Source organism: Leucoraja erinacea, chromosome 23, assembly GCF_028641065.1.
Source record: "Leucoraja erinacea ecotype New England chromosome 23, Leri_hhj_1, whole genome shotgun sequence".
Taxonomy (NCBI): Eukaryota; Metazoa; Chordata; class Chondrichthyes; order Rajiformes; family Rajidae; genus Leucoraja; species Leucoraja erinaceus.
Window position 1 is genome coordinate 7,091,951 of NC_073399.1, and position 27,991 is coordinate 7,119,941.

Here is a 27,991-nt window from a genome sequence, read left to right on the forward strand (position 1 = left end):
AAGATAGGACGAACTAGTCCCTCATGAGAAAGCATGATTGTCAATTGCCGTACAAGTACTGTATTATTATGTTCAACTGTGATGCAACAAAACAAGAGTTTTCATATACCATTTTACCATTTTACGATTTATAAAGCTGGTAGACGTGAGAAGATTGTATCTGAGAATATGGTTTTAAATATAGAGTTGAATGTAGAACATAGATATGCCCTAGTAGTTATAAATCTCTCCCTCTCTACCCCCCTCCCTCTCCCACCACGCCTGCGCAGTTGGGGGCTATGTGTGAGTGGATAGAGCGGGGGATGGGGGAGGAGGAGCAAATGAATAATATTAATATAATATCAAGGGGGAGGGGGTTAGTGTGTGTGTGTGACGCCGCAGGCCGCCCCTCCCCCCACAAACCGCTCGTTGAGGGAACGGGTCCCACTTGGTCTAATACATTCTAAAATTCCGTTTCAGCTGTAAATGTACCACCAAGGAAGAGCTCCCGTTTGAGTCACAAGTAGCCCTTCTATGAGAATCTAATTTCCATGGCTCCTCAAGAAAGTTTAGTAACAATGTTAACAGAGGTTTAAGAGTAGCCTCCAAATCCAGCCTTCAGGTTGAAAAGGTTGGACACAAGGAACATTAAATGGTAGTTTACCCCCAAAAATAAAGCGCTAGAGTAAACTCAGCGGGTCAGGCAGCAGTTCTGGGGAACATGGATAGGCGACGTTGAGCGGGGATCCTTGGGACCTTTCTTAAATGTCATCTGTCCACATCCTACAGAGATGTTTCCTACGCGCTGAGTTACTCCAGCACTTTGGGGGGTTTTTTAGGTTGAAAGGTTAGTGGGGAAGGAGATAGAACCTAAGGTAATGCCTGAAAATATTCTTAAAGTTTATTGATGCTTGATTAGGTTTCTAGGCACTGGCAAAGTTATGCAAATGCAAAGGTAAAGACACCACATATTATAATTTAGCTGAACACATTCTCACTTAAGAGCAAAATGCTACAATGGTAGTTAACTACACTATAATGACAAACCTGTACGAATCACACCCACTTAAAAACCAGTCATTTCTTTCACGGTGAATTACATTTCATGATGCAGAGTCCTTATTTACGCTCATTTAACCTCAAAAGACTAATCTGCAAATAACTGCATTTATCAGTTATGTTCAGGTTATATGTTCGTCTCCATTGTAAGAACCACATCCTCTGAAATAACCTCTCCCAGTCATTAACCATTTCAACTCCTCTTCCCTTTTCCACATCTACCGTCGGTCCTGGGCCTCCTCCACTGGCAGAGTAAAGCCACTCACAAAAGGAATAGCACCTCATATTCCACCTGGGTAGTTTACAACCTAACGATAAGAACAAATAATTCTCCAATTTTAGGTAACTAACCAACATACAACCCCTCTCCCCCCTTTTTCACCTTTCTCTGCACTGTGCCCTGGACCTGCACCCATTTCTCCCCTTCCCCCTCCCCCGGTACCTAGATTATTTCATCTAGCTACACAATATCCTTCTCCCACACTTTGTCTTTTCATCTCCGGCTTTCTTCCAACCATCTGGCTGTCAACCCCCTCACCTGTATGTACCTATCATTCACCAGGCTTTGCTCCCCCTCCCCCCGCAATCAGTCTGAAGGGCCCTGACGCGAAATGTCATCAAAACATGTTCTCCACTGATGCTGCCTGTCCCGCTGATTTAGAGTCAGAGTGATACAGTGTGGAAACAGGCCCTTTGGCCCAACTTGTCCACACTGGCAAACATGTCCCAGCTACAATAGTCGCACCTGCCTGCGCTTGGTCCATATCCCTCCAAACCTGTCCTATCTATGTACCTGGCTAATTGTTTCTTAAATGGTGGGATTGTCCCTGCCTCAACTACCTCCTCTGGCAGTTTGTTCCATACCCTGCGGTCATGGTGACGCAGTGGTAGAGTTGCTGCCTTACAGCGAATGCAGCGCCGGAGACCCAGATTCGATCCCGACTACGGGTGCTGTCTGTACGGAGTTTGTACGTTCTCCTGTGTGGGTTTTCTCCGAGATCTTCAGTTTCCCCCCACACTCCAAAGACATACAGGTTTGTAGGTTAATTGGCTTGGTAATTGTAAAAATTGTCCCTAGTGGGTATAGGATAGTGTTAATGTGCAGGTATCGCTGGTCGGCACAGACCCGAAGGGCTTGTTTCCATGCTGTATCTCTAAAACTAAAAAAAATAAAATTAAACACACAACCCTTTGTATGAAAAAGTTACCCCTCCGATTCCTATTAAATCTTTTCCCCTGCACCTTAAACCTGTGTCTTCTGAACCTCACCTTCTCTGGGCAAGAGACTCTGCATCTACCTGATCTATTCCTCTCATGATTTTATGCATGTTAGGCTTGAGTTATGATTTCTTGTAATATTATTAGAACATAGCATGTAGAACAGTTACTACTAAAACCGCTTTTCAATCACCCAAATATTAGTTGAGTATTGTTTAGGGGGTACACCAAAGGAACCAGGCCCTTCGACCCACCGATTCCATGCTGACCATCGGGCACCTGTTCACACCAGTTCTGTGTCCTCTCACTTTCTCACCACACCCTACATGCTGGCGGCAATTTACAAAGGAACAATTAACCTACAATCCCTTGGAATTTGACCAACACTTGGAAGAACTTTCTGCATGCTGAAGTTTGGCACAGTGAGAAGTAAACTTTACCAGACACGTGAACAGTCTAGAAATATGCAACAGCACCCAACATAAATTCAGATCCCAGTCAACGAGTAAACAAAAGTGGATCCAGCACACTTGGTCACTGCAGTTTTTTGACAGACATTGAGACAGGTCAAACGAAAAAATTAAAATGAAGTTTGTAAACAGAAAAGTAAATCAAAAGCAAGTGCAATGGATGCTTAGAATATGAAATTAAAATGGACAAGTGTATTCCTTAGTTTTCAGCTAAGGTGTATTGCCCACCAAATTATGTTCCACTCTTCGCCCACACCCAGTTTCAACTTTGGAAAACACCGATAAATTTTCCCCCTCTCCATCGGTGCCTGGGAACAGCTCCAGTACATGGAGCACATGGTCTGACAGGGCTGAAGATTTTGATTAATGCCACAAAAATGATGGTGCCAGCAAGTGTATATGAAAATTGAATGTCCCTGTGCATTTGCATATGTGACATAAAGCATCATTGCACCACTGACACTCAGGCACTTTTAACCTAAATGCCTGCAAAAATATGAATATTCTTTTAAATACTAATATATCTCATTCAATAAGATACAACAGGCAGGCAAATGAGGATTCTTGAAGGTAAAATAAGCTGAAAATATTGAAAGTTGGAAAGCTGGTTATAAGTTTTATGAGAATAAATGGCAAATGATACAGCGCATGTAGCAGCAGTAGCAGCTCAGGATAAGTCGTCGATCTGCAGCTGGTCCCTTTCTCACTCGTGTAAAGTAGGTTTCTCAGCTTAGATTGCGGGTATTTGGAACTTACCAGTCATTACACGAGGTTATGCGTTTCATTTCCTGATTACAATTATACCCAACTATAAACAGCCAGCCTTCCGAGATGGTGAATGGAAGCTGATGGGGAAAGTCACAGCTGTGAACATGAACTCGCCTCTCACACAGCCAGAAAGTGCCCTAAAGCTCCATGATTGGCTCAGGAAGTGGTCCACGGCGCACAGAAGTGGAGGGCCGGTTGCAGGAGGCGACGGGCAGCGCGTTTGTGCAGGTTTTCTGCAGAGACCACCCCCTCCGCAACTCCATGGTTCACTCGTCCCTTCCCACCAAAACCACCCAGATACCCACCCCGCAACCGCAGGAGATGTCACACCTGTCCCTACACCTTCCCCCTCGCATCCATTCAAAGACCTCAGTATTTGAGACCTCCTCTAATCTCTTCACCTGCATTCGGTGGCCTCCTTCACATTAGCGGGACCAAGTGCAGACTCGGCGATCATTTTGCCAAACACTTGCAGTTAGACCGGCAAGGGCTGCTGGATCTCCCAGTTGCTAAACAAATTAGCATGAGATGGGTCTCGACCCGCAACGTCACCCATTCCTTCTCTCCAGAGATGCTGCCTGTTACTCTGAGTTACTCCAGCATTTTGCGTCTATCTTCGATTTAAACCAGCATCTGCAGTTCTTTCCTACACAAATTAGCATGAGACATTTACTAGACAAAAGACATTTACCTAATGCATTTTATAGGCTAAAGCAAAGATCTTATGTACAATTTAAATAATGCAAATTCAACATCTGTGGGGCAAAGCAAACCATTTACTTTACATAGCGGCCCAAAGATAGTCTCACATAAGAATGGGAGCAATAATGCAGCTTAAACTGCCTAACCGAATTGAACATATAATTGGAGGTGAAATTTGGAGCTATAGTGGAATCTTTTGTTCCTTACTCGAAGTACACTCTGGAGTTTAAAAGGATGAGAGTGAATCTCTTTGAAACATATAAGATTGTTAAGGGTTTGGACACGCTAGAGTCAGGAAACATGTTCCAGATGTTGGGCGAGTCCAGAACTAGGGGCCGCAGTTTATGAATAATGAGTAAACCATTTAGAACGGAGACGAGGAAACACTTTTTCTCATAGAGAGTGGTGAGTCTGTGGAATTCTCTGCCTCAGAGGGCGGTGGAGGTGGGTTCTCTGGATGCTTTCAAGAGAGAGCTCTTAGGACTTAAAAATTGGGGCGTCAGGGGATATGGGGATAAGGCAGGAACGGGGTACTGTTTGGGGATGATCAGCCATGATCACATTGAATGGCGGAGCTGGGGATTTGGTCTACTCCTGCACCTATTGTCTATTGTTTCTTTTGGCAGTACATTTAATTAAGCATTCATAAATGTAATGCAATGTCTCCCATTCCACCCTATCCCAGGAGAATTATTCAGACTAAGAGGCAAATAGACTGACTACATGTACGAAACAATGATATATGAAATGCAGGAGACAACATACTATAGAAAAGGAACTGGCTTTAGAGTAACATAGTGCTGAACATTGATAGACACAAAGTGCTGCAGTAACTCAGCTGGTCAGGCAGTATCCCTGGAGAACATGGATAGGTGATGTTTTAAACTGCACAATTCAGCTATGAATAAATATCACCTATCCATGTTGTCCAGGGATCCTGCCTGACCCGCAGCCTTACTCCATCGGAAAGGGTGTCCCCACACGGAAATATAGAAATGCTCTGTATTCTAAATATCTCGCCACTAAACACGATTCCTAGTCATGACAACAAGTTGCATCGGCATCAGAATTATCTGGGAAATTAAATATTTATCAAAAGATTTCATTCCAAGTTGAGTCAGTACAATTCAGTTTGGTGTGTTCTGAATTGACCTAAAAAAATGTAAACTTAACACCAGGGCTATTCATAAAATCATGTCAACATCTTCAAAGGTTCAATCTAAATAGGACAAGCTTATTGAAACCATGGCCTCACAAGAAATCTCACTGAAAACATCCTAAGGTGCTTCTGGGGAGCAGCATCGAAAGCTGCCACTTGCCTTCTAGGGGATACTGGATAGGTAAGCACAAGCTTGATCAAAAAGGAAGGTTTTAAGGTGACTCTTCGGTTTCTGGCAAAACAAATAGATTCCTGAGACAGACAAAATATTCAAAATCTTACTTTATGGAGTATGAGAGTGGTCTACATTGAAATATGTATAGAGGTTACATGGTGACAAGGCACTTGGTAGTAAATCTGTATTCTCTATGCAAGGAAATCATTCTTGCAGAAATAACAAGCGCATATCTAAAGTGTCATTGAAGCACTTTAAAAAAGTAATTATTTGTTTAAATAAAGACATGCTGCCACAAAACAGCAACGTGACAATGACCAGGTATATAAATATTGGCAAAATATTGAAGAGTGTGTCCAAAAACCGTTGCTCTACAAGAAAGTTAGCAGAATCAAGCCAAACAAACCCTTCAACTGCTTATTATGATGCAATTCGGTGTAGTATCAGTGAAATTTCATCTATTAAAAGTGATCACATGGAGTCTGTGCTAACCAATATAAAAAGAGCCGAGATTTTCAATTTAAAATCCATCTGCACCCCCACTGACAAATCTCGTCCTCCAAAATAATTTCAAGTTACTTCAAAAAGGCTCATCATATTTCACACATACAGTAATTCAAGAACGAAGGACAGAATTAATAGACATAAGGAACTGCAGATGCTAGAATCTTAAGCAAAAAATAAATTGCTGGAGGAACTCAGCACCTCAGGAAGCATCTGTGGAGGGAAACGAAAGGGGGCCATTTTGCGTTGGTGGTAACATAATGACAATGTAATGACCAGAGCACCCGGGGAAATGCTTGAAAGATCCAGTGTTGAAAGATTGGATGCTGTTGATGCTCAAAGTGACTTGGTGTACTTGTACACAAGTTACTGACGGGCAGCTTACAGGTGCAGCAAGTACTTAAGAGAGCCATGTTGTGCAAGGTTTGATTACAGGATTAAGGATGTCTCACAGTAATTATATAGGGCCTGTGTGAAAATGCCACACAACTCCTCGGTACAGTTTTGGTCTCCTTCTATAAAAGATACACTTGCTCAGGAGAGAGCGCAGCAAAGATTCACTGCACTGGCCTGGGTTTGCCACACAAGGAGAGATTGAGTAGACTACGACCTCTGTTCTTTGACGTTTTTGAAAATGAGTGGAAATCTCCTAAAAAATTCTTGAACAGCAATTCAAGCTGGAAGCAAGGAAGATGTTTCCCCAGAGTGGGGTTCCGGGGAAAAATAAGGGACCGGGTGTTTAGGATTGTGATGTGGAGAAGTCTCTTCCGAGGGTTTCTCTACTGGGACAGCTGTGTGGGCACATTTATCACATTTACAGTGTTCATTCCAAACAGCGAACAATAAATCTGGACATAAAAGGAATCACGAGTTACGAGAATAGTGCTGGAAAATGGCAGTGGTCGAAGATCAACCATGAAGTTGATGAATAGCAAAAAAAAACCTGTTATTATTACTGTTCCTTATGTTAACTCAGTTGGAGGCACTCTTGTTTGACTGAGAAGGTTGCAATTCCCAAACTAGCACAAAATCCAGACTGACTATTATGTAAAATCTTCACAGAACTGGCCGCAGCACAGTAATGTCTGGAAAATTGTAACCAGGTGTGACGCTGAACATCACAGATTACCGCCCAGATCCCAGACTTGTGAAAATTAATACATCAGCTGGGGCGTCTTTACAGGTAGCTTTAGCATCCCATTACGATTGGAAGGAAGCAAAGAAAGTTTCAAAAAGTCCAGGAAGGTCCAAAGATCGGTTGAGTGCAAGATCAGGCTTGACTGTGAAGCATGTTCAACTTTCAAGCCATGAAATGAGTAACCAGTTTGAAGTGATTTGCCAGGGACAGCAAGATTGTACAAGCTCAAAACGCTAACACCACTGGAGTGGGGGGGTTAGTAGGAAACTGAAGAAAAACTTGCATTTAAGATTATAGGAACAATTTCAGTCAAAGAACATGATATTTTAGTTTAAGAAGGATGCTGGAAAAATCGAAAGTAGACAAAAAAAAATGCTGGAGAAACTCAGCGGGTGAGTCAGCATCTATGGAGAAAAGTAGTAGACGATCTTTCGGGTTGAGACCCTTCTGAAGAATGCTGGAGAAGGGTCTCAATCCGAAACATCACCTACTCCTTTTCGCCATAGATGCTGCCTCACCCGCTGAGTTTCTCCAGCATTTATTGTCTACTTATGATATTTTAGTTAGTATAATTTATATTCACACGTACCGAGGCACAGTGAAATGCTTTTATTGCATGATAACCAGTCAGTGGAAACACTATACATGATTACAATTGAGCCATCCACAGTGTGCACATACATGATAAAGAGAATGTGTAGAGAGGAACTGCAGATGCTGGTTTAAACCAAAGACAGACATAAAAGGCTGGGGTAACTCAGCGGGTCAGGCAGCATCTCTGGAGAAAAGGGAATAGGTGATGTTTCGGGTCGAGACCCTTCAGAGAAAGACTTTGTCTGAAGAGTCTCGACCCAAAATGTCACCTTTTCCTTTTCCCCAGAGCTGCTGCCTGACCCGCCGAAGTTACTCCTGCCTTTTGTATCTGTCTTCATTGTAAAGGGAATAATGCTTAGTGCAAGATAAAGTCCAATAAAATCCGATTGAAGATAATCCGAAGGTTTCCAGTGAGATAGATATTATTGTGCGAACAAGATAAATGTGTGAACAAAGTGTTGGAATGGTCAGACTCATCATGCAACGGTGAAAGCAACAGGTGTCCTAAACTTTCTGAGGCGCAACTTTCATCATTGTTCAACTTCTGTCAAGGAGAAGCTATACTTCACCCTCGTGAGACCTCATTTGGACTACGCAGTTGCAGCATGGGACCCATACATAAATAAAAAAATTTCTTCCATCGAACGTGTCCAAAGACAGGCAGCTCGATTTGTTACTAACACCTATGAGAGAGAAGCGAGTGTCACCAAACTTCTGAATTCTCTGGGGTGGAACCCTCTCCAAGACAGACAGACGTGAAGCTCACCGTTTGACCTGTTTTTACAAAATGTTAATTGGTCAGCTCGACATAGATTACAAGACCTACACCAAACCCAAACCAATCAGGAGCAGACGAGGGCATTCGATCCAATTTGTGATCCCAGCTACAAAGACCAACGTGTACAGCAATTCGTTCTTCCCCCGCACAATTAAAGCATGGAATAATCTCCACCCTACTATAGTTACCCAACCAGATGCAACTAAATTTAAAGTAGCTCTTTCTTCCCAATAACCCTTTCTGGCTTAAGCCCTCCCTTCACCACCTCCAGTTTAAATTCCATTTGGAATATTTTGGAGGACCAAGAAACCAAGAATCAAGAACCAAGAAAAGCCATGGCCTGCAGGACCATACACCAAAAGTTTAAAGATGGGATTAGGCACTCTTTTCCACCAGCATCAATAACTAAATTACCTACTCTGCTTTATGAATTTTCCAAGTTCCTAAAATCCATTCTGCACGGCTATACCCTGTTTCAGCAGGTGCAGCACCGTTTGGTAAAGAAGTGATGCAAGGTCACATGGAGAAGGCTACACACGGCACTTTGGAACTTATTCATAAGGCATCGCCCAAGCAGTTGGATGAAGATATGACTTCGAAACAAACTACCTCCCAATTTCAATTATCAACCTTGCCAGCAACCACTCATTAAGTCAACATTTAAGTAGGAGCATTACTACCCGGTTACTTTAAGAACCAGAGGAGACACAAGAAACCAGATGCTGGAATCTTGAGCAAAGGACAAAGTGCTGGAGGAACTTGGCGGGTCAGGCAGCATCTGGGTAGGGAATGGACCAGTGACGTTTCAGTCAGGACCCGACTTCCGTCCGAAAAAGGATCCTGACCCAAAATGTCACCTGTCCATTCATAGAGTCAGAGTAATACAGTCTGGAAACAGGCCCTTCAGCCCAACTTGCCCACACCAGCCAACATGTCCCGGCTACACTAGTCCCACCTGCCTGCATTTGATCCATATCCCTCCAATCTTGTCCTATCCATGTACCTGTCCAACTGCTTCTTAAACGTGGGATAGTCCCAGCCTCAAATACCTCCTCTGGCAGCTTGTTCCATACACTCATCACCCTCTGTGTGAAAAAGTTACCCCTCAGATTCCTATTAAATCTTTTCCCCTTCACTTTAAACCTATGTCCTCTGGTCCTCAATTCACCTACTCTGGGCAAGAGACTGTGTGCATCTACCCGATCTATTCCTCTCATGATTTTATACACCTCTATAAGATCATTCCTCATCCTCCTGCGATTCTCATACTCAACCTATCCTTATAACTCAAAACCTCTAGTCCTGGCAACATCCGCTTAAACCTTCTCTTTACCCGTTTATGCTTGACAACATCTTTCCTATAACATGATGCACAGAACTGAACACAATACTCTAAATGCAGTCTCACCAACATCCTATACAACTGCAACATGACCTCAATAGACAATAGGTGCAGGAGTAGGCCATTCGGCCCTTCGAGCCAGCACCGCCATTCAATGTGATCATGGCTGATCATCCCCAATCAGTGCCCCATTCCTGCCTTCTCCCCATATCCCCTGACTCCACTATTATGTGCCTATGTCCCTATCTAGCTCTCTCTTGAAAGCATCCAGAGAACCCCGCCTCCACCGCCTCCTGAGGCAGAGAATTCCACAGACTCACCACTCTCTGTGAGAAAAAGTGTTTCCTCGTCTCCGTTCCCAACTTCTATACTCAATACTCTGACTTATGAAGGCCAATGTACCAAAAGCCTTTTTGACCACCTTATCTGCCTGTGACTTGACCTTCAAGGAACCATGCATCTGCACTCCTAGAGCCCTCTGCTAGAATGCCCCCCAGAGCCCTACCATTCAGTGTGTAGGTCCTGCCCATGTTAAGACTTCTCAAAATGCAATACCTCACATTTCTCCTCATATTTCCCTCCCCAGCTGCTGCCTGATCCACCGAGTTCCCCCAGCACTTTGTGCTTTGTACTATAAGAGCTGTACTGGCAGATGCTGAGCACCAAAGGAAAACAGTATCACAATAGCTAGGATAGTAGACGGAATATATCTTCATTTAATAGTAAGAAAAATATCTCCACCTTTTACGGGAACATGCAAAGGCACACCAATTAAACAGAGAAACCTACAGCATGACATTTTTTTCCAAGATTGTTTGTCTTTGTTTCAAAACCTTCAGCTGCTATTTTGTCCATCACCTATGCATTATTTCTCAAGTTCAACCAAAATTTGATCCTGATAAAATAGACCAACTTCCAAGGAATGTCATGTTTGCATCAAGCACAATGAGAGCAATGAGACTTTTGAAAGCTCTCGGTCACATGGTGAGAGATTATCTGTAACAAATGCAAATAAAAAATAATCGAGCAAGCACATTTTGATTAAGCAAGCGTTTTGCATAAGTTGCTGTACTTGGCCAAGAGATCCTATACAACACGAGGTAACAAGCACTCACTTCTGGCAAATGTTATGCTTGATCAAGAGTGCGTTTTTTGACAATGAATTCATCATGTAAATATAATCAGTATACTGTGCCTTCTCTGCCTTTAACAGAACTGAGTGTGCCCATTCTACCAATTCACAGACTTCCTTTGAAGTATTAATCTGATGCAAAATATTGTCAAATGGCAAATTTTATTTCTGATAAGAAAACTGTATTAACTGTCTTTAATATTACGTTTGAAAAAATGAGTAAATGTGGACAAAGACGAGGAGAGGCAAGGCAAATAGTCCCTACTCCACTGTCCATTAAAATCTCACAATAAACCTTGTCTTCACTTTACTGCCTGCCAGCCTGCCATGGTCCAATCATCCATCTCTCAGCTGTGAATACATTCAGTGATGGCCTTGACAGTTCTCTGTAGTAGCAAATTCAATGACTTCCCAAGCCTAGAGGAAGCAAGAAATTCCAACTCATCACAATCTTGGCTGCTTATTCTGCAACCATGCTCCATCAAGGTCACTTCTGAGCTGCTTAAGTCACGTTATCTATGAAACTGGAAAACAGAATGGTACAACAACAGTGAACAGAGAAGGGAGATGACGGGAATTAGCTTCTCCACAGCTAATGCTGCAAACACACTAGTCTGGCAGAATCTGTGAAAGGAGAAAGGGAATTGACAATTGAGGTCAAAGCCCCTGCAGCAGCATTCACAATGAAGACATTTCAGCACAACTTTAAGCACCAGCTGGACAAGCATTTGAACCTAGTGGGAGAGTCTAGGACCAGAGGTCATAGCCTCAGAATAAACGGATGTATCTTTGGAAAGGAGATGAGGAAGAATTTCTTTAGTCAGAGGGTGGTGAATCTGGGAAATTCATTGCCACAGACGGATGTGGAAGCCAAGTCAGTGGATATTTTTTTACAAGGAGGAGATTGACAGATTCATGATTAGTACGTGAGTCAGCAATTATGGGGAGAAGACAGCAGAGTGGGGTTGCGAGGGAAAGATAGATCAGCCATGATTTAATGGTGGAGCAGACTCAATGGGCTAACTGGCCTAATTCTGCTCCTAGAATTTATGAACTATGACACTAATTAACAAACTGAAAATGTTTTAAAAATATGACAAAGACTAACCATGCAACAGGAATGTTTTCTATGTCCACTGTACTGCCAAACATACAAAGGCCCACAAACAGACTGGTAGTGCAATCAGCAAATTAAATATTAAGCAACTATGGTTCCATGAGAGTCTAGCTGATGAGGGTGACTGTGTCTCAATAGCTGCAGCACAGATGCAAAAACATCACTGCTAACATTAAAAACATAAACCAAGTCTTACGTTCAGATACAGATCAGAATAGTTTATTGCCATATAGACCAGGGTGCAATGAAATCCATAATTCCCATGAAGCTCAAAGATATCTGTATACACACAGTAACGATAAATAGACAATAGGTGCACGAGTAGGCCAATCGGCCCTTCGAGCCAGCACCGCCATTCAATGTGATCATGGCTGATTATCCCCAATCAGTACCCCGTTCCTGCCTTTTCCTCATATCCCCTGACTACTATCTTTAAGAGCCCTATCTAGCTCTCTCTTGAAAGTATCCAGGGAAACCGCCTCCACCGCCTTCTGACGCAGAGAATTCCACAGACTCACAACTGTGTGAAAAAGTGTTTCCTCATCTCTGTTCTAAATAGCTTACCCCTTGTTCTTAAACACAACAATAAATTAAAAAAACAAGTGCAAAACTGCAAAATGGTGCAAGATTGTACAGTAATTAGCACACAAAAGCCATTAAAGTACAATAACAGAATAGGCAAATGAGGTAAACATAGAAATTAGGTGCAGGAGTAAACCATTCGGCCCTTAGAGCCTGCACCGCCATTCAATATGATCATGGCTGATCATCCAACTCAGTATCCCGTACCGGCCTTCTCTCCATACCACCTGATCCCCTTAGCCAAAAGGGCCACATCTAACTCCCTCTTAAATATAGCCAATGAACTGGCCTCAACTACCCTCTGTGGCAGAGAGTTCCAAAGATTCACCACTCTCTGTGTGAAAGAAGTTTTTCTCATCTCGGTTTTAAAGGATTTCCCCCGTATCCTTAAGCTGTGACCCCTTGTCCTGGACTTCCCCAACATCGGGAACAATCTTCCTGCATCTAGCCTGTCCAACCCCTTAAGAATTTTGTAAGTTTCTGTAAGATCCCCTCTCAATCTCCTAAATTCTAGAGTATAAACCAAGTCTATCCAGTCTTTCTTCATAAGACAGTCCTGACATCCCAGGAATCAGTCTGGTGAACCTTCTCTGCACTCCCTCTATGGCAATAATGTCCTTCCTCAGATTTGGAGACCAAAACTGTACGCAATACTCCAGGTGTGGTCTCACCAAGACCCTGTACAACTGCAGTAGAACCTCCCTGCTCCTATACTCAAATCCTTTTGCTATGAAAGATAACATACCATTTGCTTTCTTCACTGCCTGCTGCACCTGCATGCCTACTTTCAATGACTGGTGTACCATGACACCCAGGTCTCGCTGCATCTCCCCTTTTCCTAATCGGCCACCATTTAGATAACAAGTCTGCTTTCCTGTTTTTGCCACCAAAATGGATAACCTCACATTTATCCACATTATACTGCATCTGCCAAACATTTGCCCACTCACCCAGCCTATCCAAGTCACCTTGCAGTCTCCTAGCATCCTCCTCACAGCTAACACTGTCCCCCAGCATAGTGTCATCCGCAAACTTGGAGATATTGGAGATAGGTAGAGTTAGGGGTAAGAATACATGGCAGGAGCTCTGGGTATGGAGTGTGAAAGATGTTGGTTCAGGAGGGATCGCAGTGAAGAAGGTGTTCTCGTCTGGATGGTGTCTTGAGTGTTCAAGATCCTGGGTCTTCTCTCAGAAGGTGGAAGGGAAAAAGGGAATGGCCATTGTGGCAGGCATCCTTGATGATGGTTCCAGTCAGTCTTCCCGATGCAATGCACTGTGAAGATGGACTGGATGGAAGGATGTGACGAACCTGTCATGGACTAAACTGTGTTCACCACTCCCACTCAGCACGTTCAGGCAGTCAAAAGCAGAGCAGTTACCATACCAGGGTAAGATGCGTCCCATCTGAATACTTTCTACAGCACATCTGTAGAAGTTTGAGAGACTCCTCGTGGACATGCTGAATGTACGCTGATGCACTTCCTTGATCACTGCATCAGTGTGAAGGCACTAGGTTAGGTTGCTGATGATATGGATGCCTGGAGAAGCTCCCTTGATGAATATAGACACAAAATGCTGCCGTGGGTCAGGCAGCATCTCTGGGAAAAAGGAAGAGGTGATGTTTCGGGTCGAAACCCTTCTTCAAGAGACTCAAGCAGTGTGAGCTGCGAGGAGGATGCTGAGGCTGCAGGGTGACTTGGATAGGTTGGGTGAGTGGGTAGATGCATGGCAGATGCGGTATAATGTGGATAAATGTGAGGTTATCCACTTTGGGGGCAAGAACAGGAAGGCAGATTATTATCTGAATGGTGTCAGATTAGTAGAAGGGGAGGTGCAATGAGACCTGGGTGTGCTTGTACATAAGCATGCAGGTACAGCAGGCAGTGAAGAAAGCCAATGGCAACGGCTTCATTGCGAGAGGATTTGAGTTTAGGGGCAAGGATTATTGTTATTGATGGAGTGCAGCTAGGTTCACCAGGTTAATTCCTGGGATGGTGGGACTGACGTATGATGAAAGACTTGGCTTGTATTCGCTGGAATTTACAAGGATGAGAGGGAATCTTATAGAAACATATAAAATTCTTAGAGGATTGGACAGGCTAGATGCAGGAAAAATGTTCCCGATTTTGGGGGAGTCCAGAACCAGGGGTCACAGTTTAACAATAAGGGGTAGGCCATTTACGACTAAGACGAGGACAATCTTTTTCACCCAGAGAGTTGTGAATCTGTGGAATTCTCTGCCACAGATGGCAGTGGAGGCCAATTCATTGGATGTTTTCAAGAGAGAGTTAGATTTACCTCTTAGGGTAAGGGAATCAAGGGATATGGGGAAAAGCCAGAACAGGGTACTGCTTTTGGATGATCAGCCATGATCATATGGAATGGCGGTGCTGGTTCGAAGGGTTGAATGGCCTACTCCTGTACCTATTTTCTATGTTTCTTCTCCCATTGAAGATGATTGTGTTCACCTCTCGCTTCCTTAGGTTAACAACCAACTATTTCATCTTACTTACGTTAGGGGGTTGATTGCTGTCCTGATACCATGATCTGGATTCTCAGCCTCCTTCCCTTATGTTGTCTCATTGTTGTGGTTGATCGGGTTGACAAGGAGACAACATAAGGAGATTTAGGAGATTGAGAGGGGATCTTATAGAAACTTACAAAATTCTTAAGGGGTTGGACAGGCTAGATGCAGGAAGATTGTTCCCGGTGTTAGGGAAGTCCAGGACAAGGGGTCACAGCTTAAGGATAAGGGGGAAATCCTTTAAAACCGAGATGAGAAGAACTTTTTTCACACAAAGAGTGGTGAATCTCTGGAACTCTCTGCCACAGAGGGTAGTTGAGGCCAGTTCATTGGCTATATTTAAGAGGGAGTTAGATGTGGCCCTTGTGGCTAAGGGGATCAGGGGGTACGGAGAGAAGGCAGGTACGGGATACTGAGTTGGTTGATCAGCCATGATCATATTGAATGGCGGTGCAGGCTCGAAGGGCCGAATGGCCTATTCCTGCACCTAATTTCTATGTTTCTATGTTTCTATGACAACAGTGGTAATATTGGCAAACCTACGGATCGAGTTGGCATTGTAGTTGGCCACTGTAATGGGCGGCATTGTCTTGGGGTGGTACGTAGACGCTGACAAGATAGTAGAGGTGAATTCCCTCATTAAAAAGATTCCCAATTAAATAGATGGCTGTGGCTATTCAGTCACCAGTGGGCCAAAGCTCTTTCAAAGCTCGCCCGAAGCACCAAGGGGAAAAACTAAGCATTTGGGTTCTGAATACCAACCTTGCACATCTCTCGGCATTCAATGAGCAGCACCCAAGTGTTGCCTTCTCAAAAGAGTATTATGGAAACAAATGGACAAACCTTCCACCATGAGATGGAAATGCAATGCTCACAGAATATACCGTCTGCCATCCCTCCCGCCCCCCCCCCCCCCCCCCCACACCCCACCTCACCCCACCCATATCCACCAACGTTCTCTGCTTTCAATCTCCTTTCTCTGATGGGGTATTGACCAATTAGTGTCATTACCACAATCAAGAGATCATTCATCATGTGTTGTTTAGTAAATGTCAGTAAGTTATTTAACTGTGCTTATATTCCCGCAAGGATTCACTGGATATTTTGTTATTCCTTCCCCAAGGTCAACTCAGTCAGATTATCCTGATTATTATCCCAGGTAGGAGTAGCAAACAAATATATTGTTCAGCCATCAAGCCAATTTCGATTTAATCAAAAATTAATAATTTCATTTTTTCTCATGACATGAAGTTCAAATTGATTGATTGACGCAGTATAGAAACAGGCCCTTTGGCCCACCGAGACCATGCCAACCATCGATCACCCATTAATAATAGTTCTAAGTTATCCCACTTACGTATACACTCCTTCCTGCATTAATTTGTTTAGTCCGGTCAATTTTCCGTAGGATTCCCTCTCATTTTTCTAAAATCCTGAGCCTAATTGACCGAAATCACCTCACACATCCGTCCCGCCATCCCAGCATGGAAGGGGTAGGGATGGCAGAGAATCTCACAATATTTAAGCTGTATCTGGACAAGCATCTCAAATCGGCAAGGCATAGACGCCTGCTGCCCTAGTGCTGGACAATAGGATTAGTATAGCTGGCCACTTGCAGGTAGCATGAACCTACTGAGGAACCTATTTATGTGCGTATAATTGTGAGCCAGTCTGATGAATCTTAAATGCATTCCCGGCGGAGCAAAAATATCCTTAGAAAAGGAGGCCACATGAGAGTGGAAGATTTTATAGGAACCTGAGGGACAACTTTTCACTGAAGGGTGGTGAATCTATGGAATGAGCTGATAGTTGAGCAGATACTATAACAACAATTAAAAGTCACTTGGACAGGTACATGGATAGGAAAGGTTTAGAGGGATGTGGAGCAAACTCATTCAAATGGGACGCGCTTTGATGAGGTATCTTGGTTGGCATGGACAAGTTGGGCCGAAGGGTCTGTTTCTGGGGCGTATGACTCTATGGCACAACTGCGCACAATACTCAAGATGTAGGTGTAATTGCTGCAACACTTCCCTGTTCCTGCACTGGAGTCCTCACACAACGAAGGCCAACACACCAGTGCCTTTTTACCTCTTACCACACCTGCACACTTACTTTCATCACTTCACCATAACCTCCGATAGTTTACACTCCCACACAGCTTTGCATCACCTCTAACTGGGAATTGAATTCCCTCATCATTAATATATTGCAAGTAACTGGGGTTCCAGCATTCATTCCTGTGGTATTCAACCAGTCAAAGCCTCCCACCCGGTAAATAGCCTGCTTCTACCGATTGACAGCCAGCCCACTATCTGTGTCACTGCCTTACCTCCAATCCTTGGGACTTTCATCTAGAGCACCAGTCACTTATGTGAGACTTTACTGAAAGCCTCTGGAAGTCCAAATACAGAAACAAAAACTAGTTCTCCCTCATTTATACATCCTCAAAAGAAATCCAGGACATTCAAGCATGATGTCCCTTTCAGAAATTCATATTCACTTTACCAATTCTAAACCAATCTTCCAACTGCTCTGCTAATACATCTTTTATAACAGACTCTAATATTTTATGAAGAAGGATCTCGACCCGAAACGTCACCCATTCCTTCTCTCCAGGGATGCTGCCTGTCCCGCTGAGTTACTCCAGCTTTGTGCCTATCTTCTAGTATTTTCCCCAGTGCTAATGTCAGGCTCCCCATTATAAATTCCCTCAATTTTCAATTTAAAGAAACCACATTAGTTTTCACGAATCTTTTTTACTTTGTGTATCTGTGGAAGTTTTTATAGTGAGCTAACCTACTGTCCGATTCATCTCTACCCCATTGCAGACATTGGACTTTTGTCACTGGAACTGTTGCATTACAACACTAAGAACTGTATTCTGCACTCTGTATCTTAGTCTTCGTTCTACCTATTGTATTTGAGTTTGGCTTGATTGTATTTATGTATAGTATTATCTGATTTGATTGGACAGCATGCAAAACAAAGCTTTTCACAATACCTCGGTACACATGACAATAATAAACCTAAACCTAAACCCAGTGAATTTGAATTATCTCTGCAAGTTTACCCTCTTTTAACTTTCTTAATCAATCCTTTTGGCCTCCTTTACTGAATTCTACTTTGTTGCATCATACACATCAAGCGAATTAAGACTGACTGATAGAACAGTACAGCATCAGAACAGCCCCTTCACACCACAATGTCTGTGCTGAGCATAATGCAAATATTAACTAATCTCCTCTGTCTGCACGTGATCCATATCCCTCCATTTCTTGCATATTCATATGCTTATCCAAAAGCCTCAAACGCCACTATGGTATCTGTTCCACCAGCATGCCTGGCAATGCATTCCAGACACTCACCACACTCTGTACAAATGCATATCCCCTTTAAACATTTCCCCTGTCACCTTAAAGCTATGCCTCTTGTCATTGACATTTCTATCCTGGGTAAAAGGCTCAGATTGTCTACCCTATCTATGCCTCCCATAATTTTATGCCTATCAGATTTCCTCTCAACCCCCAACATTCCTGAAGAAACATTTCAAGTTTGTCCAACGTCTCCTTATAGCAAATTCAGGCAGTATTCCGATTAAAAAAAGACACAAAGTGCTGGAGTAACTCAGCGGGTCAGGCAGCATCTCTGGACAATATGGATACTTATTGTTTCTGGATGGGAACGTTGTTTAGACTGAAGGGTCAGAAGAAGGATCTGGAAACATCACCTATCTGAAAACGTCATTTGTCTACGTTCTCCACAAATGCTGCCTGACCCACTGAGTTATTAGTGTGGTCCGGAGGCACAGTGGTAGAAGTTGCTGCCTTACAGCACCAGAAACGCAGGTTCGACCCTGACTACAGGTGCTGTTTGTACCAAGTTTGTAAGTTCTCCCTGTAACCTGCCTGGGTTTTCTCCGGATGCTCTGGTTCCCTTCCCTCCCTTGTGGGCGAATTGACCTGGTAATATTGTAAATTGTGTAGTGTGTGTAGGATAGTGTTAGTGTGCAGGGATCGCTGGTCGGCACGGACACAGTGAGCCGAAGGGCTGCATCTCTCAAACTAAAACTAAACTCCAGCACTTTGTGACTTTTTTTGTAAGCCAACATCTGCAGTTCCTTGTGTCAGCATCCCGGTAAACCTTTACGCCACCCTTTCAAAAGCCTGTAACGGGACGAACACAATTGCACACAATACTCTAGATGAATTAAAGAAAATAACTCAAATGCGGACAGTCTGTCACCCTGCCACAGAGGACATCAAAGATAGACACAAAAATGCTGCAGTAGCTCAGCGGGTCAGGCAGCATCTCTGGAGAAAGGGAATAGGTGACGTTTCGGAGGTTACACAGAAAAGCTGGAGAAACTCAGCGGGTGCAGCAGCATCTATGGAGCGAAGGAAATAGGCAACGTTTCGGGCCGAAACCCTTCTTCAGACTGGTTCCTATTTCCTTCGCTCCATAGATGCTGCTGCACCCGCTGAGTTTCTCCAGCTTTTCTGTGTAACCTTCGATTCTCCAGCATCTGCAGTTCCCTCTTTAACACAGGTGACGTTTCGGGTTGAGACCCTTCTTCAGAGAAGAAAGCCACCTATTCCTTCTCTCCAGAGATGCTGCCTGACCCGCCGAGTTACTCCAGTATTTTGTGTCCATCTTCGGTTTGAACCAGCAGAGCCAACAACCTGGCTGCTCAACACCCGGCTTGAGATCTAACTATTCCTTTGGTTTATTTATGTTTCATTCGCAAGAAGAAGATGCACAGTACCTCCCTACACACACTTATCTCACCCGACTGACAACTGCCTTTCACACAAATCCTAAGCGTTATCCGGCTGATGGAGGCCAGGGCGAGTCTTTTTTTTAAATATTTTTTTCTCTCAGACTTTCCCCTTGTAGCCAGGCTGAGTGCAGGAGACGGCCCACGGCCAGCCCATCGTCCTCGCCACCACCACCATCACTACCCGGGCCTAGTGGATGCTCTTCCCGCCGCCACCGGCGGCATCAACCGCCCAGAGCCCCTCGCTCTCCGCGCCGCCCTCACACTCACCTTCCCCGCCGCCAACAACAACAACATCAACAACAACATGAGGAGGCGGGCGGGCGGCAGCAGCGAGTCTCCGATAGCCCGTGAACCGGACATGGCCGAGCCGAGCCGAGCCGCGCCGCGACTGCTGGCGGCTCTGCCGACACCCGCCGTCACTCGGCGGCCCGGGTCCGCCAAGCGGGGAGGGGGAGGGGGCGGGTGCTCCTGGCCGTCAGTCACGGACAGGGGGGCGGGGTCGGCGACCGAAGGGGCGTGGCGGACGGCCGTCAATCACGGACAGGGGGCGGGGTCAGCGACCGAAGGGGCGTGGCGGACGGCCGTCAGTCACGGACAGGGTTAAAGAGGGAACTGCAGATGCTGGAGAATCGAAGGTTACACAGAAAAGCTGGAGAAACTCAGCGGGTGCAGCAGCATCTATGGAGCGAAGGAAATAGGCGACGTGGTCGGGGCCAAAGATCTTTGGTCGGGGCGGACAGCCGAACTGTCAATCACCGGTAGGGGCGGGGTCTGATGGCAGGGGGCGGGGCGTGTAACGACACGTGAGCATCATTTGCATACCGGACCCCGCCCCCATCTCCGTGATTGACGTGGAGGCACTAAAATCCTGCAGACGCTGGAATCTTGTGCTAAACACAAATTGCTGGAGGAACTCAGCAGATCGGGTAGCATCTGTGGAGGGAAGTGTTGTAGTACGGTGACGCAGCTGGTAGAGCTGCTGCCTCACCGCACCACAGACACGGGTTCGATCCTGACCTCGGGTACTGTCTGTGTGGAGTTTGCACGTTCTCCCTGTAACTACTTGGGCTTCCTCCGGGTGCTCCGGTTGGCTCCAACATCTCAAGGACATGTGGGTTTGTTGTGTGTAGTGCACCTAGTGTGTAGCGAGTGGATGAGAAAGTGAGATAGCATAAAACTGGTATGAACGGGTGATCAATGATCAGCATGGACCAAGTGGGCCAAAGGTCCTGTTTCCACACTGTATCCTTCAATCAATCAACAATGGACAGGCTTCATTCCCTCCACAGGTGTTCCTTGACCCACTGAGTTCCTCCAGCATTTTGTGTTTTGAATGTGACAGTTGTGTTGTATCAGGGTCGAGAGTGCCTTGGATGTGCTTCAGTTCCATGGCTTAGGAGATCAATAGTCTGTCAACAGTGAGGCAGAAGGTGCTTGACCTTGCGGGCTTTATGTTCATTCATTTATTTGTGGGTTGTTGCACGCCTTCCACTGCTCCATCCGTGTGCACCTGAACTCGAGTAGGAGTGACATCTGCTATGCACTGTGCAAGATCATGGCTTGTTTGATTGTGACCATAATCTCTAATCATGGAGATCTTTCCTTTCAAGTATAAAGCGTTTGATGCCTGGAATCCTCTGCCAGGGGTGATATTGGAAGCAGATATTATAGTGGTACTTAAGAGGCTTTTAGTTAGATGCTTGTCTATGCAGGGAATGGAGGGTTATGGATCACATGCAGGCAAAAGAGATTCACAAGTTCACAAAATAGGCCATTCGGCCCAGCGAGTCTACTCCGCCATTCAATCATGGCTGGTCTCTGCCTCGTTATGCCATTTTCCTGCCTTCTCCCCATAACCCTTATAGACAATAAACAATAGACAATAGGTGCAGAAGCAGGCCATTCGGCCCTTCGAGCCAGCACCGCCATTCAATGTGATCATGGCTGATCATCCCCAACCAGCACCCCGTTCTTGCCTTCTCCCATACCCCCTGACTCCGCTATCTTTAAGAGCACTATCTAGCTCTTGTTTGAAAGTATCCAGAGAACCAGCCTCCACCGCCCTCTGAATCAGAGAATTTCACAGTCTCACCTGTGTGTAAAAGTGTTTCCTCATCTCCGTTCTAAATAGCTTACCCCTTATTCTTAAACCCGTTCTAATTCAAAAAATGGCTATCTCTGCCTTAAAAATATCCACTGACTTGGCCTCCACAGCCATGTGTGGCAATGTTCCATAGACTAAAGAAGTTCCTCCTCACCTCCTTTCTAAAAGAGCGTCTTTTAATTCTGAGGCGATAACCTCTGGTCCTAGACTCTCCCACCAGTGGAAAGATACTTTCCACATTAACTCCATCTATGCCTTTCATTATTCTGTAAGTTTCAATAAGGTCCCCCTCAACCTTCTAAACTCCAGTAAATAGAGGCCCAGTGCCGTCAAACGCTCATCATATGCTATGCCACTCATTCCTGGAATCATTATTGTAAACCTCCTCTGGACCCTCTCCAGTGCCAGCACATCCTTCCTCAGATACAGGCCCAAATTAGCTCACTATACTCCAAATCTGGCCTGACCAGCGCTGTATCGACCCTCAGCATTACATCTCTGCTTTTGCATTCCAGTCCTCTTGATATAAGAATAAAACAACTTCTTCCCCTGAGCAGTAGCTCTACTCAACAGCCAACAGTCTGTAGCCCCTTTTTTTTTTTTACTCTGGTACTTTATTTTCACATGTTTAAATTATGTTTTATTTTTAATTGCTGTATTTCGTGTTTTTACCATGTGCGAGCAAAGCTCCAAGTCAAATTCCTTGTATGTATACATACTTGCCAATAAATTTCACAGATGAGGTGGTATGCTTTGGATCTTGGGCAGTTCCTTCTCTTCTCCATACTTTGCTCTTGCCATCACTTTGATATAAGTTAATCTTCATCTCATCTGTCCACAAGGCCTTTTTCCAGAACTGTAATTGCTCTTTTAAGTACTTCTTGGCAAACTGTAACCTGGCCATTCTATTTTTGCGGCTAACCAGTGTTTTGCATCTTGCAGTGTAGCCTCTGTGTTTCTGTTCATGAAGAATAGTGGTCAATGACAAACCCACACCTGATCCCTGAAGAATGTTTCTGATCTGTCGGACAGGGGTTTGGGGATTTATCTTTATTATAGAGGATTCTTCTGTCATTGGCTGTGGGGGTCTTCCTTGGCTTGCCAGTCCCTTTGCGATTAGTAAGCTCACCAGTGCTCTCTTTCTTCTTAAGGATGTTCCAAATAGTTGATTTTGGTAAGCCTAAGGTTTGGCTGATGTCTCTAACAGTTTTATTCTTGTTTCTCAGTTTGATAATGGTTTCTTTGACTTTCATTGGCACAACTTTGGTCCTCATGTTGATAAACAGAAATATGTTTCCAAAGGTGATGTAAAAACTGGAGGAAAGACTACCTGCATTAAGGAGGCAATTAAACACACCTGAGCAATTACAAACGCCCATGAAGCCATGTGTTCCAAACATTATGGTGCCCTGAAATAGGGGGACCATGTATAAACACAGCTGTAATTTCTACATGGTGAAACCAAATGTATAAAATGGCCTTTAATAAAATCCGACAATGTGCACTTTAACCACATGTGACTTTTTCTATTACAAATCTCAAATTGTGGAGTACGGAGGCAAATAAATAAATGATGGGTCTTTGTCCCAAACATTATGGAGGGTACTGTAGGTGTGTGTATGTATATATATCTGATCTATATATGTGTGTATTTGTGTATCTTTCTCATTTATTATATTGTTCACAGTGTACTATGTTTACATATTCTGTTGTGGTGCTGCAAGTAAGAATTTCATTGTTCTGTCTTGGACATGTGACAATAAAACACTCTCCTGACTCTAATGTAAGATGCTGAGATTGTCTGAAGAGTTTTTGCACTGTTCTTGTTTTGTATATGTTTTTTTATTCTGAATAAAGATTATTTTTGGAAATTAAAAAAAATGTCTCTCTCTTTCTCAGCATATGAATTTTCACTAAGGCCGGGTTGATTCTGAACTCGCACAGTCTGAAGAAGGGTCTCCTTCGCTATTCCTTCGCTCCTACAGTAGATGCTGCCTCACCCGCTGAGTTTCTCCAGCATTTGTCTACCACAGACGCTGCAACTTTCAAAAACTGTGAGACAAGATTCAAGAGTTTATTGTCATGTGTCCCTGATAGGGCAATGAAATTCTTGCTTTGCTTCAGCACAACAGAACATGGTAGGCATGACTACAGAACAGATCAGTGTGTCCATATACCATTATATAAATATCGTCTATCTACATCAAATACACTAGAGCAGTGATTCCCAAGCTGGGGCCATGGCAAATTTCAGGGGGGCCACAGAAAAAAAATTGGGATTTAGGGGACCACAGGTTCAATGAAGGGGGCCACAGAGCTACCACCCTGTTGCCTCTTAAATTTCAGTTCTAATAAATTTAAATCTACGCAGTTGAAATATTTTTGATGTTTGTGGAATAGAATAAAAGAGAATATATGTGCAATTAATAGACACTGATATTTTTATGGAAGGTATTATAATATTGAAGTTCTTTTTCCCCGCTAATAATGCCGGGGGGGGGGCACAGAAAAATTAAAAGATCCCACAAACTAAAAAAGGTTGGGAACTACTGTACTAGAGGATCCAGATTAGCAATGCACGATGCGTCTGGAAATACAAGTACATCCGGCTGGATCTTCAGCTGAGGCAGGAAGTATTTCACTGAAAGTCCCCTATGCCTGGAGGCTGGAGATGAGCGAGGTGAGGTTGACCGGGGTGAATCTGTTCGCATCGGCTCGGTTGTTCTCTCATTTAGCCATCGCTGCACTTTAAAGTGTTATTGAGGTGGCAATAGTCATGGACATGATTTTGTAATTGGGTCCTGTGGGGTGATATTGAAGAATGTTCTGTGTTTGCTTTTGCAGAGCGGGCAGCTTAGGGCCCGGAGGGGCGAGGGAGCCCGGCGGGTGCAGCTGATGGTCCCGTCTCCAGGATGAGCGTGGAGGCCGGCGACGGGTGAGTGACTGCGGGAAACGGGGCTGGTTGTGGATTTGAAGTAAGCGCCGGTATACGGGGCCGTTTATAATCGGCGTGGCCTTGTTCACGGCCATTGACTGGATGTGATGATCCTCAAACACGTGTTAGACTTCTGATGCAACTGAAGACAAACTGGGTCTGATTCCAATCAAGCAGCCCACGCTGCTACTTCACTTTCCTTCTCCTAGTATTTAATACATTCATTTTCTTCCAGGTCATGAATTTACGTCTAAGAATTTAATCTCTCGGCAATTACGAAAATCGCAGGAGGAAGAAACATTATAACGGGTAAATTGAAATATATAAGTTTCCTTTGCAAGCATGCAACTGTACTTCCTTGTTTCTACAGCTCTGTGAAGTTTGAGCAAGAGATGGAAATTGTTTCCCAACGCCTTCGTGGTGGGTAAACTGTTGGAGCAGGGAGCTAAACTGTTGGCTTGCATGAAATCAGCAGGCCAGGCAGTGTCTGTTTAGTGGGACGACCAAAAATCATTGTTTGCACATTTCCCTCTGCCGATACTGCCTGGCCTGCTGAGCTCCTGCAGCTCTTTGTTTTTTTTCTGCCCAAGATTCGAGCATCTGAAATCTCGTGTATTTTCCCCTTGAGTTCAAGATAAGGTGTCTGAAAAGAGACCTTGCTACCAAATAAAATATTGTAAATAGTAAAAATACATAGTTGGTCAGGCAGAGAGTAATGGGGCTTTTGGGGGGGGGGAGAGGGGCAGTTTTTTGTGTTTTTCTTTCTGGAAAAAAGAAAGGCAAGTCTCTCCCAAGAAAGAATGTTGAGATTGAAGGGAAATTGGGGGGGGGGGGGTTATGAAATTTGCAGAGGCTGTTTAGGATATTTGTGAATTGTTTCCCAATTTGTTACTATGCTAATTTACTGGAAATGATGATTTACACGTGTTAGACTTCTGATACAGATGAAGATGACTAAAATCTGATTCCAGTCAGTAAACCTGCAGTATATCTTATTGATTTCTCTCCCCATGTACTAATTTTCCTTCCTATTTTTCCTCAGATTCCTCTGGAGCTTGCTGCAACAACTCTGGTTGTGTTAAGAGAAGCCCTGATAGTAGGTAAATTGTTTGCGTTTCTCAAAGCTTTGGGCAGAGATGGGCAGTTTATCTGCAACTCTAAAAGTGAATTAGAACAATGATATCCTGCCTGCAGCTTTACAGGCACACTAGATGCAATAAAAATAAACATAAAATATATTCAGTTATTCCCACTGAACTAGGTCATGATGGTGCAAAATAAAGTATGTAGAGGAACCATAGATGAAGAGTAGGTTGTTTTATTTTCATTGAGATTGCAGATTCCACCAGCGATATTCAGCGTACTCCTGCACCTATTGTCTATTGTTACCAGTTGAAGTAGAAACCATGATATTGGGGTTTAAGTAGATCGGGCAGCAGTTGTAGGGAGAAACCGTTGATGGTTCTGTGACCATGGAGGTTGTTCCATTCTCTTCACTTTCACCGAGTGTCAAGTACTGTAGTTGAATGAGATTGTTGGAGGTATTCTTATGGTCATAGATAGTTAGAACACAGGAAGAACATTTTTTTTCTTGAATCTTTGCATTGAAGCTGCATTGGAACCTGCAGAGATGGCACACAAGAATCTAACAGCACCCTACATTTACTCTTGACTCCCCTTTTCGTATCAGTGACATTTAGTCCTCTCCACAAAAGGGAGTAGCTTCCATTATTCATGTGTAAACTCAATTATTTTACATACTATTAAATCTACCCTCAATCTTTTAAAAATAAAACATTCCAGCCTCACTGATCTATGCTTGTAACTGTAGTCTCTCATCACATTAACCATTCTTGTAGATATTTTCCAGTTAAAAATGCCTTCAGATTGGAGTACAGGGCTGCGAAATCATTGGCTGTGTATTACTAATATTGTATTTTGTCATCACAAGATTTTCAACGGGCATTTCATTAATATATTGGACATTTAGCCACCGTCATTGGAAAGGTGCTAGCTGATTAGGGCAGTTATGACTGAAAAGAGATCTTGTGAAATAAGGTGGACAACTCATTTAGCAAAGATTGATACAAGTTGCTGGAGTAACTCGGTGGGGCAGGCATCTCTGGAGAGAAGGAATGGGTAACGCTTTGGGTCGCGACCCTTCTTCAGACCATTTAGCAATGTTACATTCAATGCAGTTCTACTTCTGCATAAAGCACTTTAGATTAGAGATACAGCACAGAAACAGGCTCTACACTATATACACTAAGGATAGTTTTTTTACATTTATTTACCAAGCCTATTAACTTGCAAACCTGTACGTCTTCGGAGTGTGGGAGGAAACCGTAGATCTCGGAGAAACCCCACGCAGGTCCCGGGAGAATGTACAAACTCCATACAGACAAGCATCCGTAGTCAGGATCGAACCTGGGTCTCTGGCAATGTAGGCAGTAGCTCTACCATTATGTGACTAAGATGATTTTGAAAATTGTGATTCTTTTGGAGCATTAATACTGCAATTGAGATACATTCGCACTAGGATGAGAATAATCCCAGTGTGCCGTTTAAAGTGGCAGACAAGCCATCAGCATTAATATTAAGTACAAAACCTGGTAAGCTTTATTCCAATGTTCTGTGTGACTTATTACCAACCACATTTTCTTGTATTCTTTGATTATTTTTTTTCTTGAATCTTAGCAAAAGGTCAAGAGGAGGAAAATGGAATAATCACAGGAGTGGTTACACTGAGACTGCAGCCTTATCTGAAAGGAACAACACCATATCTATGCCTGTCTATGCAGCTACTTCATGAATTATTTAATCTTTGATATAGTCCTTTAATATTTGTAAATCGGTGTGACTTTGGCTGCAACTACTGTGAAATAAAGCTGATTTTGGATCAAATTCAAAAGCCTACCTGAGAATATAGCT

The 27,991-nt window shown here is 43.8% G+C and overlaps 1 protein-coding gene, 1 long non-coding RNA gene and 2 other non-coding genes across 8 annotated transcripts in view; 3 read left to right on the forward strand and 1 right to left on the reverse strand.

Moving 5' to 3' along the window:
• Nucleotides 1–20,462, reverse strand: part of LOC129708153 (serine/threonine-protein kinase/endoribonuclease IRE1-like) — a 64,767-nt gene extending 44,305 nt beyond the window's left edge. Inside the window, exon 1 of the mRNA XM_055653740.1 lies at nucleotides 20,289–20,462. Coding sequence (XP_055509715.1) covers nucleotides 20,289–20,381 — 93 coding nt within the window. The 5' untranslated portion in view covers nucleotides 20,382–20,462. The remainder of the gene's footprint in view (nucleotides 1–20,288) is intronic.
• Nucleotides 20,463–20,745: 283 nt separating this feature from the next.
• Nucleotides 20,746–27,974, forward strand: LOC129708156 (uncharacterized). Of its 5 annotated transcripts, XR_008725303.1 has the most exons (6): nucleotides 20,746–20,779; nucleotides 24,025–24,263; nucleotides 24,970–25,060; nucleotides 25,296–25,369; nucleotides 26,103–26,160; nucleotides 27,758–27,974. It is a non-coding gene; the product is annotated as an uncharacterized LOC129708156 (long non-coding RNA). The 5 variants fall into 5 exon arrangements; XR_008725300.1 differs by lacking the exons at nucleotides 20,746–20,779; nucleotides 24,025–24,263 and adding an exon at nucleotides 24,691–24,805 and having other exon boundaries at nucleotides 26,103–26,156; XR_008725299.1 differs by lacking the exons at nucleotides 20,746–20,779; nucleotides 24,025–24,263 and adding an exon at nucleotides 24,692–24,805.
• On the forward strand, nucleotides 25,162–25,225 carry LOC129708511 (small nucleolar RNA SNORD104). Its single transcript, XR_008725364.1, has one exon. It is a non-coding gene; the product is annotated as a small nucleolar RNA SNORD104 (small nucleolar RNA).
• Nucleotides 25,968–26,027, forward strand: LOC129708510 (small nucleolar RNA SNORD104). Its single transcript, XR_008725363.1, has one exon. It is a non-coding gene; the product is annotated as a small nucleolar RNA SNORD104 (small nucleolar RNA).
• Nucleotides 27,975–27,991: the final 17 nt, after the last annotated feature.